At 40.9% G+C, this 15,690-nt stretch overlaps 1 protein-coding gene across 1 annotated transcript; it reads left to right on the forward strand.

The window, feature by feature from the left end:
* Positions 1-10,831: 10,831 nt before the first annotated feature.
* Positions 10,832-15,212, forward strand: bambia (BMP and activin membrane-bound inhibitor (Xenopus laevis) homolog a). The gene is made up of 3 exons (XM_041183283.1): positions 10,832-11,233; positions 13,479-13,763; positions 14,391-15,212. The coding sequence occupies exons 1-3, from the start codon at positions 11,158-11,160 to the stop codon at positions 14,807-14,809; spliced, it is 780 nt and encodes a 259-aa protein (XP_041039217.1). The 5' UTR covers positions 10,832-11,157; the 3' UTR covers positions 14,810-15,212.
* The last annotated feature ends 478 nt before the right edge of the window (positions 15,213-15,690 follow it).

Genomic DNA, 15,690 nt, shown 5'->3' on the forward strand with positions numbered 1-15,690 from the left:
AGTTCAAGGTGAGGGGCAAGAGGTTTCGGGGGGATGTGAAGAAAACTTTTTTACCCAGAGGGTGGTGATGGTCTGGAATGCACTGCCTGAGAGGGTACTGGAGGCGGGTTGCCTCACATCCTTTAAAAAGTACCTGGATGAGCACTTGGCACGTTATAACATTCAAGGCTATGGGCCAAGTGCTGGTAAATGGGATTAGGTTGGTAGATCAGGTGTTTCTCACGTGTCGGTGCAGACTTGATGGGCCAAAAGGCCTCTTCTGCACTGTGATTCTGTGATTCTATGTGATTTGTCCAATGGTCAACTTATTATTATCCTTGGTTGGGTGGTGGCAAGAGAGGTGGGTGGAGGGAAAAGTTAGCTTAAAGATGATATAGAAGGTGAAAGGTGAAACGGACTGATGCTGAATCATCAAATGATGTAGAAGAAAATGACCAAATTTTGGAGGCTCATAAAGAAACACGACCACCTTAAGTTGCAGATCACTGTGCTAACTAAAGGGGTTGCAAGAAGGAAGCCATTCAGCCTACAGGTTCCGCACTGGCTTATAGAACAAACCAATGATTCCCCTACTTTCCCCTGCTTAATGCTTGTAGCCCTGCAAGTTTATTTTCTTGAAGTGTCAATTCAATTTTCTTTTGAAATCATTCATTATTTCTGCTTTCACCACTCTTGTAGACAGAGTTCCAGATTATTACTGAGGCTTTTTTTGAAAGTGAAATAATGGAAGAACATTTTAGGAAAAATTCTGCCAAAAATGATATTTTCATTCATGCCATTGTTATATTTGCGTATTAATACATTTATCACCTCCCTGACTGGAAAGAAAAGTCACCTTCCATTCTCCCACTGTCTTTTTTTTAGGGATTTATAGCTCCACCTTTCTCTTATCTTTTCCATGAGCTGCCTTGAGCCTGGTCATCTTTTACACAGACCTTAGCAACCATAATAATATTTAACCCAAGTACATACACTCCTGATGATGTGGAAAGGTTGCTTGAAATGTAATGTATTCAGAAGTATACAGCTGAAGAACAAGTCTTAGTGCTCCAGTGTAGGAAAATTTCATTACTCCCAAATGTTCCTCAAATATACTACTATTAGCTGGACAATTAAAACCCCAACAGTGCTTAGGTATGCCACAAGGGGGCAAATGTGCTCCACACTCAGGAAAGTGGGACAGTCAGAAGCCATTGTGGTCGGTCAGTCTTCACCAATGAGCTTTATTGTTTATTCATAAGCACTTTGGAGCTTGTTTATTAATTATTATCTACAACAGATATTTATGGAGGATATTCCAGTTACAGCTGGAAGCTTTGTTTAGAGTGGGTATCTGCTCAAGGCCAAGCTGCAGACACAAAGTTGTACAGGAAACAATATAGGTACTCAAGAAGATCACACTTGGTACTTACTTCCTATCATAGATACATGTTAAGTGTGCAAGATGCATGTGCCTACCACTGTACCACTGAAACTCCTAAATTGTCAGTAAAACTTGCAAACAGGAAGCTGACATTCAATCCTGGAAATAAATTCCAATCTTGAGCTGTTGCAATTAGCATAGGCCGGCATTTTCGGACCCCTCCCACTGGCGGGATCTCCCCAGTACTGTCAAAGTCAATGGACATTTAAATAGCTCATTGCATTCTCAGGCCCCACCCCTGCCATGGCGGGGGTCAGAAAATTACGCCCTTAGCGTCTTGAGGTTTTGCTTCAGTTCTCCTCTAATTCTGGTCTTTTGAGCATCCCCTGATTTTAATTTCTCCACCATCGGTTGCCATACACTCAGTTGCTTATAGGCCCTAAACTCTGGAATTCCCTCTCTACACTTTTCCACCTCTCTACTTCACTTCCCTTGTTCAGGGCATTCCTTAAAACTGAACTATTTGACCAAGCTTTTGGTCACCTGAACTGGTAACTCCTTATGTGACTGAGTGTCATATTGTGTTTTATAGTGCTCCTATGAAGCACCTTGGCTCTTTTTAATACTTTAAAGGTGCTATATAAATATAAGTTGTTGTTGTTCAGTCATCATGGTAGCTTTGGGCTGCTGAAAATACATATATTTTCATATGGGCAAACAGGCAGCACATGCCTTTGGACCAAATAGAGATGCTGCAATTGTAAGGCAAACTTTCAAAAAATGTACTTAATTACCTCTCCCAACAATGGATAGATATATCCAATGCATAGATAGTTTCAATGTTGTGGTCCCCAGTTAGCTATCAGTTGAGGCTTCATTGTGCAACAAAGTCAGGTTTAGCAATCAGAATTTGCAACAAAAGTCCATCGCTTGCAAAGATGTCCCAATAGTTAAGTTGAACAATGTATTAATGCCTCTTGGCTTAGATTTGATCTCTTCCCTAGAAAGTTAGGTTTCAGAAAATCGCTACTGGTCTCTACCTTTCCGATCTAGAGAGGAGAAAATTGGCCAGATTCCTGCTTTGATCATCAGGTGCTGCAAAAAAGTACATACTGACAGATGTTAGGTGAAGTGGGATCACCTCTGATGCTCTAAATGATTGTGCTCTGTGTGTATGCTGATCATCTAGAATAATGTTGCAGAAGATCTAATGGGCAGCAGTGAGTGGTCACTGCTTTCTATGATAGCCGACGCATGAGCATGCACTTTTAAAGAGTGGACTTTGGGAAGTAAACTAAGTAATTTTAATTTTCTGTCCTATTCACACTTTATCCATTGGGACAACAAAAACTGAACAGGCTTAAATCTGTTTAATGTACGATCAAATATTCATACATGTCATTGTTTGCTTGCACTGGAGTGTCAGAAGAAACAGCGTTAAAGAAAGAGAAAGAGATAAGGAGAAAGAAGTACAATGAAAGAAGAAAGAATGAAGAGGAAAACCAACAGAGGTGGCCAGTAAACAGCCATCAATCAATTTACAGATAAAATAGAAAGCCCTGCTTCTCTCCTGAATATTGCCAGGATCCTATAGACAGCAGAGCCTTGTCCAAGACATCAATTGTCCTCGCTTCTGCAAATTCACTGTTGGAGCTGCTTATTGGGGGGAAAAAAATTGTTGTCTTCTTTCCCCCTCACTAACCATTCCTTATAGTAAAACTGTCCTTTGTAAGTGCTCCAAGCTCCCTTTGATTCCAATGGTCCAACCATTGATTCTTCTAAAAAAAACCCATCTATTTTGGCTCCCTTTTCTCCTTTACCAAATTCATTAAGAAAGGAGCATAAGACCCTCTCACCACTGCACCATTCGATTCAAACATAATAATGATCAACATCAGGACGCACCTCAACTATGGATCCTAATCTTGTTTAACAACCTCCTGTTTATCGAACGCCTTCTAAAAATCCAAATATAGTCATACTTCGCCCAATGGTTCGTGCTTATCTACCCTGCTAGATAAACCCTCAAAAAAATCTAATAGATTTGTGGTATATGAAGAGCTGAGAATTGTAAATAGGATATTGAGGTCATGCACCTGATTGAGTATATGGAAGGAGGATGGAATCAAGAACTAAGGTACAAAGTTTTTGGACTGTCCCAGATATGAATTTGTGTCTGATGCCAATGCAGCACCAAATTTAACTGCAACACAATAAAATAAATGAAAAGGTGCTATGGTCCCCGAGGTACCAACATTCCCCTGGCCCCAAAAGATTGCTACCAAGATAAAGGCTGCCAATGAACTGAAGGGGCTTATTTTTGAGCCAGTTAAACATTTTTCACTCAAGCCACTGGGCTGGGTGAGTAAAAATGATCAGAGAACAAAGTTGTGAATTACTTTATTGTGTTTTAAAACTCTGGTATAGTGGAACCTCTCATGGAGTATAAAGGGGCACCAAACGCCTCTGGCAGAAGCTTAGAATTGTCTTTGCCAATTATTTTGAATGGTATTGCCAATGCTGCTCTAGTGGAGTGCTGCAGCACAATATTTTACTCATCATCAGCTCTAATATGGGAGAATTGAATCTGAAATCCTAGTCAGATCCCAGATTATCTGGTGATGGTCACCATCTGAAAGGTCAACTTGGTGGTTTTCTGCACAGATGCTGACTGACCTGTTGACTGTTTCCAGCATTTTCTGTTTTTAATTTACCTGATTCAGGTGCCTCTCAATTTCTCCAGTCAGGGCAGCTTTTCATAAATAGGTAGTGTTGACTTGAACTGCTATTTTCTAAAGTTCATTTAAATGATAAAAGCACATTTAGCACTTCAGATCTATTTTTCCCTTCAATTTTAAATGCCTGAACATGAATTCAGTCTGAGGGACACTCTAATTTGTTCAACTATAGATTAAAAAATGCAATGCTAATGATTCAATTTTCTGCTCCTAATTCACTCCAATTAAAAAAAATTCCAAACAGAAGGCAATTTGAGTGATTTCAGGGGTAAGTTTGGAGTTGGGCTGCCACCCATCCAGTTTTGGACTGGACTGTTTAGTTTTGAGTGGGCTGTGTGGAAAATCCTCAAATGAAAACCAGACACCAAAAGCCTGTATTTAATATGGAAGTCCATTTTATTCCTGCTTACTTCTGTTTCTCATGATACGCAAGCATGAGTTATTAAGGTTTTCAAAGAATTTTCATTTTCAGCAAAGAAGTCAATCAAGCCACGATTCCAAAGAAGGGTCGTACTGGACTCGAAACATTAACTCTGTTTCTCTCTCCACAGATGCTGAGCTCTTCCAGTGTTTTCTGTTCTTATTCCGCTTTCTGTCACCTATCCACTTTCAGGTTTGGCAACACTAATTTGAACTTTTGTTCCGGGCCAAATATTTTGCTGACAAGTAACTGATAAGGTGGTCAGAGGACACGTTGACAATTCTTCAGGACCTTAGTATCTTGGTAAGGCAAGCGTCCTACAAGAAAGTTGTCCATAATGGCATTCCAGTTGTAGGCTCCAGTTTTTCGTCAAAGTGCCGCTTATAGTTAGGGTCTTGGTTTATACAAACATTGTCCTCTCCCAGCAGTCAGCCCATCTTACTTGAGGGCAATTTCAGTCATTGTCATTCAGGTGGAGCACTTCATCTCTTTATGTGGCTTCTTCACCCAATTGTTTGGAAATTTCAAGCTTTCCATATCTCTACATTGGTAAATCATATCAACACAGATAAATGAGGGGGGAAAACTGAAATGCTGGAAATATAAACAGAAAGGTCTGGAAATCCACAGTAGATCAATTAACACCTATAAAGAGAAAAGACAAGTTAATCCTTTGGGCCCAAAATGTTAATGTGTCATTTTACAGGTTGACCTACTGTATACTTCCATTCTGTTTTGTTTTAGATTGCATTTGTCCCTGATCCTACTTTGCTCCATCCTATTCCATCAGCTAACCATGTCCATTCTCTACCCATTTCTTAAGTCCTTTTATGTCAATGTTGGTTTATTTGGTTCCTGAAGTGTAGGTTTCATGCAGCCAGTGGCCATCCCAATGTAAACACAACTGCTGGGGAACAACAGTTCACCAGATCTTCTTCCTAATGGCCCCATATGGCAAATCTAGCAGGTTTAAGTTGGGGCATATCACCAGTTCAATGACAGCCCCAATTTTAGAACTGAGAAAGTAAATGTTGCATTGACATTAGTAAAAAAAGGGTTTTAAAAGATGACTCTTCCAGTCATCAGCAACTTCTCTCATGACTCACAACCAATGTACCCACAGTTTGTCATTTTTCTCTTTGGAATTATCCTCAACACTTCTCTCCTGTGCTAGTTCAAGAATCCTATCACTTGTCTTTCTCTCTGTTCAGCTACTTTTTAGCATACTTTAACAGCCTTACCTCTATGGTTGAACTCACGTCTTTGAGTCAAAAGGTCATGGATTTCATATCCAACTTCACCCTCCACAGGCATCAGTACATAATTCCGGCTGACACACCAGTGCAGTATTGAGGGAGTGCTAGTCTGTCAGAGGAGCTGTCTTTCAGATCACTATCCCATCTAACCTTTCAGGTGGACATGAAATGAAGGGCACTATTTGAAAAAGAACAGCAGTGTTTTTGCCCATTGTCAGGCTCAATGTTAAATCATTAAGAGTCATGCAGACTCGAAATGTTAACTCTGTTTTTCTCTCCACAGAAGCTCTCAGACCTGCTTAGTTTTTTCCAGCATTTTTGTTTTTGTTTCAGATTTCCAGCATCTGCAGTATTTTGCCTTTATCAATATTAATTAATATTGATATCAATTAATTATCCCTCAACCAACATCATGAAAACCTTGCTGTACACAAATTAGCTGCTGTGTTTTCTTGACAACAATTAACTACCTTCAAAGGTACTTTATTGGCTCTAAAGCATTTGGGATCATCTGAAAGGTCACAAAAGGCACTAAATGTAAGTTATTTTCTTTCTTTCTGCACCACCATAACTCTCAGTTTCTTATTTCATACATTGCAAGGTCCAACCTTTACATCTATAGTTTCATTGTGAGAATAACTCACTTGCTGTTATTAGGAAAGTTGCATGGTTCCTCTAAATTCCTTCAATTCATAGCAACAATTCCATTGGCCTTTATTGCCAATGGTTCAATTCTTTGCATGCCCCCAACCGTTTGTTTTGATTATGGTGTTAACAAGTTATAATTATGAAATGTAACATTTCTCAGTCAGCAACATTTAGGTTTTTTAAATAAATCTAGAATTGTAGATCTTTGTGTGTGAACATCATGATGCATAAGAAACATAGAGCTAACCTGGGGTAACAATGGATGGAAAGCACCCTTTTTAAAAATGACCCATGAAATTCAAATATAAACTGAATGTAATAAAAGGCAACAGGAAATCACTTATCAGGCTCTAATCCAATGTTGGAATCTTAATGACACTTCCAAACTGCGACCTTTACAACATCTTAGTCCTGTACTGGATTACACATTGGATAACAAACAGCCTGAGTGTTTGACTAAAACAGTGGCTAGAAAGGATGTCCAACAGCAGCGTCCTCTTCCAAGCCAACTTGCCCAGCATCAAACAGCTTATCACTCAAAACTAGCTCCGTTGAGTGGGACATGTCAGTCTTATGCCTGGCACCAGAATCCCAAAGCAATTGCTCTACCCAGAACTCGGTCACGACAGGAGACGCCCAGGAGCACAGCAGAAAAGTTTTAGGGATGCCCTCAAAGCAACCCTGAAGAGGTCAAACATCACCACCGACTCATGGGAGTCTCTGGCTTGACCAAAATGGAGAAAGTTTATTCAGAGAAGCACTGAACACATTGAAAATTTTGTCGGGAACACACAGAAGTGAAGTCAAGACATCAGAAGAAGCACCTCCAAATACCCCATCCACCCAACCCTCCAAGCATCACTTGCCCCACATGAGGCAGAGTTTGCAGATCACACATTGGTCTTATCAGCCATTTCAGAGCCCATTGAACAAGCGTGAAAGCAAGTCATTCTCCAGCCTGAGGGACTACCTAAGGATGGAGGAAGATGCACATTGATATTGGTATATAGGTAATGTTGGTAACCTACTGACCCCTTACTCTCATGCGTCTCAAATCCAAGATATGTTAATATCTTGGAACACACTGCAGTGTTCGATTATAAAATGCACTGCTATGTATTTTTTTGTCTTTGGGTATGTTGAATGATGGGTGGTCTATCCCTGAATTTAATAGCTGTGGTTTTTTGTTCCTTGCCTTAATCAGCAGTAATTTGGAGATTCATATAGTTGAATGACATAGGAGAACTGTATCAGTCCATAATCGGGAAGATACTAAATGAAGTTGAGGAAAAAGTTCAGTGATTTTTAAAAATGCCAAAATGTAAACAGTAATATGCTGAAAATGTAATGTACACCCTGAAGATTTCCCCGGACCCATATACCCTGTGTTTGGACTAATTCGATTTACTGTCCCATTCACGGTAAATCTCTCATTCTGCAGTGTTGTGTCAACTTTGAACCTAAAAAGAAACTTTAAAAGCCCACATTAACATGTTTCACCGCACCTACAGCAGAAATTATCTGGGCGCCGATGTTTGGGAATTTACATTATCTCTCCGAACAGCGGTCGTTGAAATCTAGAGATCTGTCGGTCTGCTTGCACTGGACCCCGCTGCTTTCGCAGTCGCGAGCCCTGTCTCCAGTTTTAACGAATGAATAATTAATATGGAGAAGGCTGCCCTAATGATTTTGAAGCGACACTGTGACACGGCACCATTACTGCTTCGAGTGACTCTGGGGGTTTGATGCAAAACAGATACTCAACTGGCGCCTGAGCGTCATTACCTACAATTAAAATAATTGTTGCCTATCCAGTTCCTGCATTCCCCCGAGGCATCTCTGAGACCGATCGCCTTTTTCCACATTCATTGTCCGGGGTATCTCTGTCGTCGCATCAACGAGCTCAATCTCGACTCTCTGCAAAATACAGCCCCATTCCCAGATCAGCTGCAATAGAGTCGGCATGCGAGATCATAATTTTAAGCTTAAATGCGATTTAGTGAAGAGAATTCATTATTACATTTGTGTAGTGTGTCGGATTATCACTTTTATCCGCTACTTATGGAATTAGGAAAGTTCATTTATTTGAATTACTGTCTAAGCATAGCCTGCTTTTATATATCAAATGCACATGGTGTACGAATATTTCGGTGAAATATACAAGCTTCAAGTCCTCACCCCTGATTATCGGAGGAATTTAATGTTCTTCAGCTAAGATTTAAAATATATTCTCAGGGACCCTCAGATGTACTCCAATGGAACTAAATGTGCGTTTGAAAATGGTATCTTTGCTGCTTTCAACATAAACACACGTCCGGGTTTTTCAATTGACTTTTAAAACAACTCCCTTCTTCTTTGCCAAGGTGAAATCATGTTCCCCGCATTCCAACTGTTGACTACACCTCTAAAGTACCGCATTGGCAGCAAAGTGTTTTGCGTCGCCTAGTAGTCAAGAAAAGCGCTATATAAATGCAACTTTTTAATATTGTGCCACCTTTAGCACTTTTTAACGTCTGAATTTTCTATGACCTTCCCGTATTAACATTTCCTATGTTACTACTCATTATGAGGATATATTTTTCGAGTGTGGGTTTTCAATGGGTTAACGGACGCATCTTTGGTTAGGAAATGGTTGCACATTTAATGAATGTTTACCGAGGTGAAGGTGTAACATGTACCAGCGCACTTTCTGAGAAATCCTGAACCACAAAAGTTTGAAAGAAGCGCAGTTGGGTGGGACGTTATCATTGTCGAATTTTAGCCAAAACACCGGCAAAGGAGCGAGCAATTGTAAAAGGTTATAAGGTTTCACAGTCGGCGCCTGAATTCTCTCTCTTTTTTAAGATTGTATGAAGTACAATTGTGAGTGTCATTTTTTTGGCTGTTGTGTGAAAATATTTTGTGGGAACCGGCTAAATGTCATGCACATTTGGTTCAATAGTTGCTCTTGTCTGATTTCAAAGCAGAGATATCAAACGCGATAGGTCTGAGGGCGCTCTGTCTTTTGATGGCCTCCAGACGGTATACCAACAAAGTAATTAACATATCCCTGACAATATTCCATTGGCTTGATACTGATCACAATCGACGGTGTTTGCATCGTATTGTTTTGAGGCTGATAATTGACTGTCAGTTGCTCTCTCTGTCTCCGTGGCGCCGGGTGTCTTTTGATTGCTAATTTAACTTAACTGTCTGCAGCTCCTCCTCCCCGTAAGACACAAACACAAACTCTCTGCCTCTCAAGTCTAACGTGAACTCCCATTCCCCTACACAGCGCATGGCCTGATATATCCAGCAGCCACCTCTGGAATATTCGCTCAAGGGACATTGTAGCAACTGCAGCCATTCCAAATTAATTCTTTAAACTGTATTACAGTAAATGCCCTAACCTCCTTAGCGACCGACCTTGTCCCAAATCGACTCTTGTGATGGAAACGCCCATGATTTGAAAAAGTAACATTACTCGGCAATGATTTTAAAACAAATTTGCAAATTAAAAAAAGCGCAATGTTTGATTATAGGATCTGGAATGTCGTGGTTCATTGCTGAACCAAGACTGCGCATTATGTTTCAGGGTAATGAGTCATAATGATGTGTAGACAAGCGTTATTCCAATACAAACCACTGTCTCAACTTTACCAACAAGGTGGAGTCTGTATTCAATCTTAACAAGTCATTACATTTCATACAATATTAAGGTAAAGGTTAATTATTTCCTATTCCATATATATTCCATTCTGTGTAAAAGTGTAAAATATACTCTTTAACTGTACTGGCGCGTTTTACTTCCGTTTAAACCTAAAGCTATCAGTTTGACCAGTTAAAAATTAGCCCTTTAAATCGATTCTACATTATTATTCTTACAGCCAACTTTTCCTGGTGATATACAGGGGCAACATTTAAGTTTTTCTATTACAATTCTCACTGCTTTAAAACAATGTAAACTACGCTGTACGTTCAGGGGAATTGAAACGAGATGTTTTCTTTTCTCTGGGAGAGGTAGTGGGACGTCTGAAAAGGTTAGAAATGGGGAAAAAAATTTGCCTGCTGCTGCTTTTTATATTGGGAAATTCCCAGAGGACAGTCACAGTATGAATTAACCTGTGAACGGGGTGTGATTGACAGAATAGAATATCCCATTCACCAACTCGGCTCCAGCAGCAACGTTACCTCGGAAACAGCCAGAACCAATCACTGGAGGCTTGAGGGGCGGAATGTACCGCCCCTGTACTGTCAATCCATTCCCGTCTCTGGCTCCAGACTCTGGGCGGGTCCAAGGATATTTCAGGGGCTGATTGGTTATTTGCACTGAGGAGGGCGGGGCAATGGATACAAGAGGTGGGGTTGTTGTCATTCAGAGCGGCTCGGCATTGAGTGGGACAGCGTTAAAGCGGCGCCGGGGGAGGGGGAGGGAGGGAAGGTGGAGTACTGCACTGGAGGCTGCAGTCGCCGCTTTTAAAAAGCACCGAGAGCGGAGAGAGGGAGTCAGTTTACCTGCGGCAGAGTGAGCCAGCATCCACGGCAAGTCAGGCCGGCCGGCGGCTGCTCGCTCTATGGAGCTTGTGTTGTGAAGATCAGCAGCAGCAGGAGGAGGAGGGACAAGTCCAGCCACGAGATCTCCAGCAGATCCAGCCAAAGACTTGGAAGGGGTGAAAAGAGCGTAGTTTGGCGGGGAAATCAGTCTGGAAGTTCACGTCCAAGAACTTGGCTTAAAAAAATTGTGCAACTTAAATGGATCGCCATCCGAATCTCATCTCGATTTGGCTACAGCTGGAACTGTGCGCGATGGCGATCCTCTTGACTAAAGGTGAGTGAGGGTGATGGGGGAAGAGGAGTGCAGCTATGTACCTTCATCTCGGGAGGCGAGTGGTGATCCCTTCAGCATACACCTTCTGTTGCTTGTTAGAAGTCCTGAAAATGCCTGAATTCATTCCACTCTGAATAACTGTATAAATGTATGTGTTTGCCCCTCTACAATCCTGGCATTGACATTATTTTAACACACAGCCACCGATCCCCATTGCTGGATGAATATACTCTTGCTTGTGGCAGTTCATTGCCCTCCATTGATGTAAGTGGACCTAAGGGGCAAGCGGTTGTCAAAATGTTTTTGTTAGCCGCCCTTAATGAATTTCTAAACGCTAAGAGCAAAGGACTGGTTCCATCTTAAAAGGTTACAGTATAGCCCCAAGCGGATTTTAAAAAGGGCACCAACTTTTTTAAAAGAAAAATATATAAGTACATTTTTTAAAAAAAATTTTCGCTCGGACCGGGACGGGGGAGGGACAGAGAATGGATGGAAATTAAAGTTTACTTAAGTTAAAATAGACTCTGGAAATCCTCAAATCTTAAAAATTTAAGCACTCGCTATGAATTCTTGGGTCATGTTATGTTTCTGGCTTGCACAGCGGGGATACAAGTTACAAAAGATTTAACTTTCACAGCCTTTTAAAAATCTTCTGCAGATATATAATCCATTTTCCTGGTGTTTGCTTGTAACTGATCTCCTGCACTCGCTAATCGGCGCTGGGGGTTAGGATGAGCAACCTCATTGTATGTTACTTTTTTTTATTTATTTTTTTGGTACAAACCTGTAATTAAGTCAAAAAAGAGCCCTGTCGTCAGCAGCTGGGCCTTTTTCGGGCCGCATCAAAGACAAGACCTGGGAGTGATCCAGACTGATGATAAGTCACCGATACTGAAACGATGTGCCTGATAATGATATAATTAGGGGATCACAGGCTTTCTCTCTCTCCTGCCAGTTCACATCAAAAGCTTTACTTTTTTCTTTTTAAAAAAAAAGTCTGTAGTGTCTCCTGTAGGCATTTTGGCGGAGTACAAGCTCGTTTTAAAATAAAACCAAAGTACAGCAAAGATTGAATGGCTGCTTGAGCTGCATCGATCTTTTTTTTGGTTTAAAGATCCAAGTTTTCAAGGCTGACGCGCTTCTGGCTCAGTGAGTTTTGCAAACTGGACTCTAGCTCTGAGGTCTATAGGTTTTAAATCCAGGGGATGGTTTGAACGTGGAACCGTAACTAATGTATCCGCATTAGTAATTTTACACAGCCGATCCTTTGCCTTCCATTAGCCCTGAGTCATTAGGGGCAGGGAGTTACTCTTTGGGATCAGTTAGCGTTAAAAGCTGAGCTTAGGTGGTTGAAATCTGATCGCGTTCAGGCGAATGTGGCAAGCCTTCTTTAGTTCTGCTGCATACAAAGAGAACTTATAAGTAATTTCTCAATAACGGAAGCTACTAAAAAAATTTAAAACGAGAGATGCACGTGCATTTTTTATTTGAAGCTTGTTTGTGGTCGGAGAGAGGCGCCTGCCAAGGCGCCTACTTCATAAAAGTTTTTTTGTTGTGAAATCTCTTGGTGATTTCCAACATTGCGGATTGCTAAAAGCACGGCGTTTGCTGCCTCCCATCATAAGTCAGCTTGCATATAAAGCCAGGACGAGCCTGCTGTTCGTAAGATGTTTCACTTTATTTAAATACCAGTTTCCATTTGGGTTGAAAGAAATTGTCTTTGGCAAACAAACCACTAATTATAAGCTTCATGGTTCTTGTTTTAGAATGCTGCCTGAAAGGCATTTGCAAGAAACTATCTTGAAAAGAAAAGCCCTTTTGTGCCCCTTCTGTACCTGCTTCATTTCCACCAGTTTGAAGGGGCAGTGCCGTTATGAAGTGCTGTGTTTTGATGCAGGAGTTTCTCATGATCTGCCATTTCATTGAAGTTTCTTGATCAGCAGACTTCAGCCCAGCCAATGGTTTTTTTTTTGCCAGTACTCCAGTTATTGCGTTTTCTATGTAGACTGTGGTTGGAAAAACTTATTTCAGTTTAATAACCAAGTACACTCGGATGCTTGGAGACATGGCTCAGGGAGTTGGAAGGAGCAAACTGCTAATTATCAACTTTTCTGTGAGCTCAAAACAAAAAGTACACATCAGCAATTGAGAATCAGTCTCTTACAGTGCAGCAAATTAATAATTCATGTTTCATAATGACTGGCCAAGTCTGATCAGTAATTAACTTTTTCCTTTTTAACTTTAGGTGAAATTAGATGCTACTGTGATGCATCTAACTGTGTGGCAACGGGTTACATGTGCAAATCGGAACTGTCGGCATGTTTTTCAAGGCTCCTGGACCCCCAGAACACGAACTCTCCCTTAACTCATGGGTGCTTAGACACTATTTCAAATTCAGCAAGCGTTTGCCATGCCAAAAGATCACAGAATCACACAGGGACCTGGCCCATGTTGGAGTGCTGTCATGAGGATATGTGCAATTATAGAGGGCTCCAAGACGTTCTTTCACATCCTGGAAGTGAGACCTCTGGTAAGAGAGCTTCCCCCTGCTAAACCTCTGCCTGATCCATAAGGCGATGACAGCCAAGACTTTGGATGGCTGGTATTGATTTTGTTAATGTAATTAGAGACACAGGGAGGGAATGGCAAGATACAAGCTGAATCTTTAGCAGAAGGTATTATGTGTCTCTGCTAACATTAGAGGACTAGTAAAAGGCTTTCCCTGTTAAGTATTTTGTTGTCTTTCTGGGGCAGCAAATTAGGTTAATGTAAAAGTTTCCTGGATTTTGGTTTATTGAACCTCAGTGCTATCTTGCTTGTCTTGTTCTGTTTGCTATTAAAACTTTGGAGATGGTAGGAGTAAGAATGCATGAATCTCCTAAGTACTTAATTTGACTATTGTTCAGATTTGCCATTTAAGTAGGGGTGATTTGATTTTTGAAATATTTTTATGGAATTTGTTAAAAACATGGTTGTCTGCATGGGCAACCTATTAATGACCAACTAATGACTCCTAGGACTGAGAGTAAAGGACTGTAAATTATTCATACAAATGGGGATTGGACTGAGATTAATGCAAAAGTCAGTTGTTTGTTAAGTGTACCAGTTCTGCTCACTCTTCTGCATTTTTTTTTGTGTGTCTTTTCCTCCTTCTCAGACCAGGGAACTCGGTACCATCAGGACTCCAATAAGAACCTGATCACCAGGGTTCAAGAACTCACTTCCTCGAAGGAGCTCTGGTTCAGAGCTGCAGTTATTGCGGTGCCCATCGCCGGGGGCCTCATTTTAGTGCTGCTAATCATGCTGGCCCTGCGAATGCTTCGCAGCGAAAACAAAAGACTTCAGGACCAGCGGCGGCAGATGTTGTCTCGTTTGCATTATAGTTTCCACGGGCACCACTCCAAAAAGGGGCAGGTGGCCAAGTTGGATCTGGAGTGTATGGTACCTGTGACTGGCCACGAGAACTGCTGTATGACCTGTGATAAAATCAGGCACTCTGACCTCAGTAATGACAAGCTTCTCTCTCTGGTTCACTGGGGGATGTACAGCGGACATGGAAAGTTGGAGTTTGTATGACCCGAGGTTTTAACTTGAGCCGCTCGTGGTTCTATTCTGCTGGACAAGTGCACTTTATGTGAAAAGACAATCATGGACTTACTGAGAACAGTAATTTTAAAGAAGACTCAAGGTTGAACAAGGGACCTGATTTTAATATATTCTACACATAGAGTCCTTGCCTCTGTGAAGGTTTCCAAAAATTTCTCATTTGCACACTTTGTATAAGGATGAATTCTACACTTGTTTCTAGAAACAGTTCAGACAGCTCGGGGAGAGGGGGAACAAAAGGAAAAGATTTTTGTTTTTGAGCTAGCAGAAATGGAGATAAACTGATGTATACTTGTGTCCACTCCTGCTCTTTATATGTTTCCTGTTCCAATTATTGTAAAAATCTGAAAATATATTTTTTCTCTAATTCTGATCAGGTATCTTGGTTTTATTGTAGACCAAACTTCCTAATTAAATGACTTTTTTTTCAGAGGGCGAGCTCTAATATTTTATTTGCAGCTAATAGAATGGATTCAAAAGGAAGGGTAGTAATGACTATGTGAGCCTTTAGCTTGACTGCACAACAAGCTGGACTTAGCTGCATTTCTTCCTTCATTAACTAATAATGTGAAAGGAAACTTTCTTCTTCACCTCATCTCCTATTTATCTCCCCTCTTAATGTTGGGGCAATAGTAAAAGCAGCCATTTCTTTGTCTTAGAACATGCCTATTATAGTCATATTGGACAAAGTTGTACTCAAAAAATGCTTTGCCATTTTAGATGAATTCTAGCCCCCCTCCCCCTCACCCAACCTGAAACTGCTTTATATTCTGACACTATTTTGCACTCTACTATTAGTTGAATATGAAACTACCAAGATCCTGTATAATTTTGCTTGGCTACAGGCCAGT

The sequence above is a fragment of the Carcharodon carcharias genome, chromosome 3 (assembly GCF_017639515.1).
Source record: "Carcharodon carcharias isolate sCarCar2 chromosome 3, sCarCar2.pri, whole genome shotgun sequence".
In the NCBI taxonomy this organism is placed as follows: domain Eukaryota; kingdom Metazoa; phylum Chordata; class Chondrichthyes; order Lamniformes; family Lamnidae; genus Carcharodon; species Carcharodon carcharias.

Bases quoted from the DNA above. Each gene is read 5' to 3' on its own strand.
- bambia (XM_041183283.1), top strand. From the start codon at position 11,158: ATGGATCGCCATCCGAATCTCATCTCGATTTGGCTACAGCTGGAACTG. The intron at 11,234-13,478 runs GTGAGTGAGGGT...TTTTAACTTTAG, and splicing joins GGCGATCCTCTTGACTAAAG to GTGAAATTAGATGCTACTGT. The intron at 13,764-14,390 runs GTAAGAGAGCTT...CCTCCTTCTCAG, and splicing joins TCCTGGAAGTGAGACCTCTG to ACCAGGGAACTCGGTACCAT.